The 7500-nt window shown below is 45.0% G+C and overlaps 1 protein-coding gene across 1 annotated transcript in view; it reads left to right on the top strand.

The window, feature by feature from the left end:
• Positions 1–7500, top strand: part of fgf14 (fibroblast growth factor 14) — a 50889-nt gene that overhangs the window by 12873 nt on the left and 30516 nt on the right. Inside the window, exon 3 of the mRNA XM_062533634.1 lies at positions 977–1080. Coding sequence (XP_062389618.1) covers positions 977–1080 — 104 coding nt within the window. The remainder of the gene's footprint in view (positions 1–976; positions 1081–7500) is intronic.

Below are 7500 nucleotides of genomic sequence, written 5' to 3'. Positions count from 1 at the left end.
CTCTCTCTCTCTCTCTCTCTCTCTCTCTCTCTCTCTTTCTCTGTCTCTATGGCTGACGCTCCAGCTCACCTGGCCTATAATCACTGCCTCCGAGGCACTTCTAAACTCACCGCCCCATGGCCCTTAAATCAGTCAGTCAGCCAGGCTGCTCACCGGCCCAGGCCAACACCCCCTCACACACAAACACACACACACACACACACACACAGACAGCTGATACCAATTACCTTCGAGCTCATCGCACTGCAGATTTAAATCAGGCATGTTGATGCACTTAGTGTCACAGCCCAAGCACTGTTATGTCCCGCCCGCACAAACAGTGGCCATTTCCTAACTAGCCCAAAGAGCGTGCTAGTACAACACCAGGAGCCATTAAGGCAGCCATGCGCCATCGGTGACATCTATTAAGGGATTGTAACTGTACCACCGAATGGCTTCTGCTCCAGTGTTCGCAGAACCGTGCCACGCTGTGTGGTGTACTTCTAGAAGCTTTTGCAAAGGTTCTAGATGGAGATTCTGCCTAGAACCTTTTTTTTAACGTCCCCGTACATTAGAATGTTTTTCAGGGTAGATAAGGACTTAAATTAGGATTTTGTAAAGCGGTTAAGTTGAGAAAAAGATTTTCAAGGGGTATTGCATGGAATAACACAGGACCTTGCAGTTCCTGGTACAACCATGTATGGGTTCCATATACGGGGGTGGGGAGTGGAAGATAGGATATGGCAAAAGCAACCAGTCAAACCTTGTATGACTGACATGCGGACTGACTGGCCTCTTTTGAACTTGTGGCACATGCAACACTTCTAAATAGAAATATGACTGATTAGACTGGTGCTTTAAAATGTATCTCTGACTATTTCCATGAATTTTAATGTTTACTTTCACCTCCTGCCTTAACCCCCCCCCCCCCCCCCCCACCACCTCCCATGACATCCAACCCCCCCACTGTCCTCTCCATCCTTTTCTGTATCTGCAGCTTTGTTTAACCTCATCCCTGTGGGTCTTCGAGTCGTCGCCATTCAGTCGGTGAAGACAGGGTTATACATCGCCATGAATGGAGAAGGCCATCTCTACACATCGGTGAGTGCGCATATGGCCGGCCGGGGGAGTGCACGGACTCGAGTGGCCTTCCGCTGAGTGGCACTGCGTTTCTGCTGTGCGTACTGTAAGAGGAGAATGGCCCAGTGGTCTTGATAATGGAGTTTCATTCATTCCAGGATGTGAGGGCTACGTAACTGATGCTGACCCCAATGCTAAGCTCATACACAGTACATGTTGTTTAAACTATAGAAGTATAACTGCTGAAATTCCTTTTTTTCTCAATACTTGCAGAGAGCAGGGGAATACAAGTGTCAGGCATAATGTATTGTATATCTGAGAGCAATATCTCTACTGAGACAGGACATTACATGATGTATAGACTTGAACTGACATCCAACAAACATCACTCTCCCAGTCAGGGTGTTCTCCATGCTTGATATTCATTTCCACATTTCTAAAGGCCTTTTCATTAAGACTCTATCTGCTCACAGTATGTCATGGGAGAAGATCTATAGTAGTGAGGATAGGTCCCTCTCTGGCCCAGTAGCCTGAGGTAGCCCCAGCTCTCTCCCAGGGCTAAAGCCACTGATAGCTGTTATTTAAAGCATGGCCGCGTTGGGCAGATAGGGTCAGCCATCAGAGAGGACCCCCAGCCAACTCTGCCTTTCCAGTTATCAATACCCATCAACATCACAGCGGCGGACTCCTCACTGACCGGCACGCTGCACATCTAAACCGGGCCGGTCACTGATCCGGTCTCCTGTTTCTGCCCTGCTCGTCAATCAATTGTGCTCAGGCCCTTCCTGTTGATATACACATTCAATAGCGCATGGTGGTTTATTTAGGAATATACTATATATAATATACTAATATACTGTATTTGATTGTGAAAATGGTTGTTGTTGGTTGGTGCAGTCTTTCGCAATGATTGCACCATGTTGTCTTTTTGAACACTCGATTTGGATGTTTTGTGTCGGGTGCTTTCATATTCATCGTCGTCCAGTTTTCACATGGAATGGAAGGCATGTCCGCACCTGGTCCCTTCCTGCAGCGTTTGTTTGTGCAGTAAGCAAACCTGTGCGAGCCTTATTTGTCATAAGCCTGAGCAAGTGTACCTGGCTCCAGTTTGTTTTGTCCACTAGCAGATGCATTGGCCATTAGTGGAGGGCTCTTATGGCACTGCAGATGACTCACTCTCTCTGTGAGGGGTGAATGGAGCAGAGAGAGAGAGGGAGATAGAGAGAGAGACAGAGAGAGAAGGATCCCAGAAAGGTTCTCTCTCTCTCTCTTCTCTCTCTCTCTCTCTCTCTCTCTCTCTCTCTCTCTCTCTCTCTCTCTCTCTCTCTCTGCGTAAGAACCGGGGCTCCTTCAGGACCATTAGACTAGAACCATGGTGAGTGACCCAGCTCCAGCTCCAGCCCCAGCTCCACCTCCCTGTTCTGCTCCATCCCTGCTGAGGAGCTTGCACCACATTCAGCCATCTTACTTGCGTGAGGCCACCGCTCTGCTAATGGGCTCTCTCATCAGCCCAGCAGTGGAGGAGAAGAAGTGCACATGTGCAAGTGTACATGCACACACACACACACACACACACACACACACACACACACACACACACACACACACACACACACAAACACACATATACACACACACACACACGCACACGCACACGCACACGCACACGCACGCACACACGCACACACACACACACACACACACACACACACACACACACACACACACACACACACACACACACACACACACACACACTCACACACACCTCTTTTCTCTCTGGTTCCTTTGTTATCCCACCCCCTCCTTCATTTTCCTCTTTCCATCTTTCCTTTTATCTCCCTCTCTCTTTTTTTTTCTCGTTCTCTCTCTCTCTCTGTCATCACACGCTTCTTTGCTGAAAGGGTCGGGGTAATAGCAGAAAAAATCTCACCTCCCCGCACTCCCACCCACCCACAAGAGAAGTCTCCATCTCTCCGCCGATATCTCTCTCTCTCTTGAGATGGCGAAGCCCCTGGGTCGACCTCTCGTCTAAGAGCTGCGTCTCGCCATTTAGGTTGCACTTACTGTACAAACCAAATATTACGCTTTCAAGACGCAATTTGCGCGACATCCGTCACCAGTTTCCCCTCGCCGACCGCCTAGTTTGGTGCCACGCCGTGCCTCTCAAATTGACGCACATTTAAAAATTCACTCTAGAAATTACCCAGTCCATTTGCTTGGAAGTGAGCACACCGTCGAGCAGTTAATTCCAAGCTCCGTGTTTTTTTTGTAATTTTTTACAGCAAATGAATGGTATTTGATAGTGTGCGATCAATTGTTGTCTCCCTGCCATAATTAATCAAGTGGAGAAGAGGAACATACAGATGGCCCACTTTCATTTGTGCTCCTTTCATTCTTCCCCCCAAGACTAAATGAGGGGAGCCGATAGTGTTGCAGAAAAGGGACTTGAATCTCATTAGTTAGCATCATAGGCTTTTGTGTGTGTGTGTGTCTGTGTGTGTATGTGTGTGTGTGTGCGTTTGGGCGCACGCGCGCGTGTGTGTGTGTGTGTGTGTGTGTGTGTGTGTGTGTGTGTGTGTGTGTGTGTGTGTGTGTGTGTGTGTGTGTGTGTGGTGTGTGTGTGTGTGTGTGTGTGTGTGGGGGGAGGGGTTCTTTCAACCCTGCATGAATACAAGAAAGTTGATGGAATCAAAAAGATTGGGGCTTCTGCGCACAAAAGGTTTGTGAGAGGAGAGAAGAAAGTAGATGAGTGTTGGCTAATCTTTCCTATTTGAATACATCTCTTTTGTACCGAAGTGGCAGAGAATCATCCGAGTACGTGTCAGAAGGGTGGAATGGCCTGTTGAATAATGGGGCAGAATTTCCTGGCTGACGCACGTCAGAGTAGACAAAAGGCATCCGGCTACCTTTGGGAGAGGCCATTTATACTTGCATGTATGTAGTGGAGGCGCCTCAGTGCAACTCACAGTCCTCGGAGACTGTGCAATATATCAACGGGAGCTTCCCGGGAAAATAACCCATAAACTTGGCAGTTGGCACGGCTAGACATTTGCTCTGCTAAGGGAGATGTAGCCTCAGTAAATTAAATTATCATTACCTTCTCCAAACAATTCAATTCATGCACGGAAGGCTCTTTAGTTGACTCATATATTTCCACTGGAGCGTCAGGTGTGTTTTAGCAGCTATTGTTTTAGTGTACCTGTTCACACGGACCCGGTTGGGTGTTGCACCTAGTTAATGAGCTCATTAAGATTTTGATACATGTGTCAAAGTTAAAGAAAGAGTTGAAGCAAGGTATTCATTGTCCGAGTGAAAGAAAGGTGCAGAATGTAACAGACGATTCCATTAACGCAGCTGACGTTCCACCGGAAATATACTGTATGAGCTGTAACAGCCTGCCATGTATTACTAAAGAGAATGCACAATGATGTCTCTACATCAGGGCTATTTTTGTTTTATCCCATCACACATTTTTATAAAATTGATAAAATTTTTGATGTGTCTTAGAAAAGATAACATAACCTGGTATGGCAACAATTCTGCTGAATTCTGTTCACACACTTTCTACCATGCACAAAAACAATATATTTGAAATATATTTTCATAATATGTTTTGAAATATGTAAATATTTCTAATTGGCCTACAAATTATATTTTTGACAGTTAAATATATATGTCAATACATTTCTGTTCTGTATGCCCATACAGGTCCATGCACAACAACAATATATTTGTTTTATATTTGCAATGTTTTATAAAACATAAAAAAAAAATGTATTTCCATATAGGCCCCTAGTTTTTTCTGTATGGGCTCTTTTTAAGAGGACTCTTTCTGTTTTGTCTGATGGTGAAGGCTATTCTCGGGCAGAAGAAACGCTATTAAACACTTTGTTGTTCCCCCACCATTGTCTCGGCTCACCCAATTCCATAAACTCGTCCGCGGAGGGCTCAGGCCCGTCACGGACCGCTGGCGTTTCTGTGCGAGGTCTCTGATTCAATTCCTGCAGGTTGGCAGATGACCGGTTAGCTTTAGCGCTAGCTTTAGAGCTACCATTTGGAGGCTCATGAAAACTGACTGGCGAAGGCACAATGGGGTGACCCTATGGGATAAAGTCTGTCAGTGGTTGGGTCACTGCCTGTGCTCTGAATCTCTGAGCCTTTACAGAGCATATGGTATATGTGTGGAGGAGCTCTCTGAAATGGTTGGATCTGCCTTTCATCTCATTTTGGTTGAGCAATTTTTACAGTTCGGTTTTTCCTCAGTCTTAGTGTAAATACTAAAATGCCTCCTTGCTCAACAGGTTAATATTGAAATATGGCTATGAAGTTGTGCAACTATTTATTTTTCATCTCAAGCTCTGACGTGAGTGGCAATGCTGTAATAATAACGATGTGTGCAAGTGGGTGTTAGTTCTTCTGCAGTCGAGTCTCCTCACTGTCAACACTGGTGTTACCTCCCTCTGTGTGCCACACACATATTGAAATTCATCACATAGCTACAGTGTCTTTTGGTGACTCTCTCCATGCCTCAGAATCCGTCCTCTGTGAACAGTAGACTCTAACTGAGCTCCAGTGCATAGTCTCCCACTTCCATGAAGACGGTGAGCCTTCAGTGGCAACATGACAGACTGTCGTGTGCATCAGACCTGCGTGCATCACCCCGTTATCATCTCCCCATCGTGCATTTTCTATGAGTAATTGATTAGCTGATTGGCGCTCTTGTTGATGGGTTTCAGGCTTCGCGGTAAACAAATGTCTTATCAGTGGAATGGGAGTCATGATGGAGTCAGGGGTGGGTGGCGTTGTGCCTTAGCTTCTGCAGCCCTGTCTGTCTGGCTTCAGATTCTCATGGTGCATCTGGATGCTGTAGTGTATGAAGGGTCGAAGTAACAATAATTAAATATAAAGTAAATTACAAAGTAAAATGTCATGTAAGTCATATCACCAAGTATCAAATTTAAATCTATCAACGATTATTAAATGTAATCTAATTTAAAGTTTAAATCAATGTCATTTGAATTTTGAATTACATTAAACTTTAAATCAATTGAATAAGAAGTTGAATTAATTTGAAGTCATACATCACATTTACATTTCCCTGTTGTTCTCATTTTGAATGAGACTTAACATTTCAGCCTCATGCAATTCCGTGCGCCACCATTTAATTTGAACGCCTTTACTTCAAACTTTGGACTTTGGTACTTCAAGGTTGTACTGTTACCTGTCAATCATTCTATGTCCCCCGCCCCCCACCCATCCACTGAATCTGAGTTGATTTATCAGGTCTTTTGTAAGACTCAGGGCGCTTTCACACCACTAATTCGATTATTTGGTCCGCTTCAGGCAGTGAAATTGTTATTATGTAGCATATAGACTCCAGTGAGGTCCGCTTTCACACCAGAAAACGAACCAAAATTAGTCTGATTGATTTTTTTCTCAATGTTTATCTTCCGGTAGAAATCGGCGCCAATTTTGACTCACTATTTTGACCTACAGTCTATGGTTTGGACCCCAGTTCGCGTTCTCACCAGAGGGACCGCACCAGAGGTCTACTTTTGGTGCGGAGTCAAGCGGACCGAGACCTCCTCTTTTTGGAGGTCTCGGTCCGCTTGTTTTGGTGCGCACCCGAGTGCGATTAATGCTTTCACACCAACGAAAACGAACCAAACTAAGAGGTTTTGGTACGAATGGACCGTTTGGTGCGGACCAAACGATGTTGGTGTGAAAGCACCCTCACTCACTCTAAATTATCACTACGTTGTACACTGTACACAGAGGTGGGAGTAACAAAAAAAACAAATCAATGGCGGTGGCTCCGGGGGTCGTAACTGGAAATCTTAAATGTGAATAAAGGTTTCTTGACCACTTTTAATGGCTTATTTTGATACGGTTTATTGTTTATATGCTAAACAAATGTGTTCAGGACACACTATCATTGAAGATTAGCTTGTTAGCTTGTTAGCTTGTTGACCCATTATAACCAATTGAAAACACATACTGTAGCAAGCTAGGCGACTAGATAGCACGCTGATATGAACTGTGGTGTTTCTGTAGATTATGAATTGTTGTCAACATGAAAATATTCAAACGGATTTTTGTGTGTATGCCACTTGAACATACTTGGGCTAAATAAACCCCTGAATGTAGTGTAATCTGAAGCACTGGACTGTCTAGTTAACTAAACACTAAGCTAACCACTAACCACTAAGCTAACCTATTGACCACTGAGCCGAAACGCTAGGTGTGTGACAAGTGGACAACACCCCCTGGGTGAAATTTTAGCAGGCGTATTTCGCGCAAAGACAGTAGAAGATCTCGCATGGTGACATGCTCTGTGGAAACCCAGCGTCAGACGAAGGACGAAGGCTCTGGTGATGGTGATGAAGTGGGGGAAACTATTACTAAAGACCTGATAAATCGACTCAGATTCAGTGGATG

Source organism: Sardina pilchardus, chromosome 4 (genome assembly GCF_963854185.1).
Source record: "Sardina pilchardus chromosome 4, fSarPil1.1, whole genome shotgun sequence".
Classification (NCBI taxonomy): domain Eukaryota; kingdom Metazoa; phylum Chordata; class Actinopteri; order Clupeiformes; family Clupeidae; genus Sardina; species Sardina pilchardus.
Note: the sequence above shows the minus strand (reverse complement) of the source record. Positions and strands in the feature narration are given on the sequence as shown.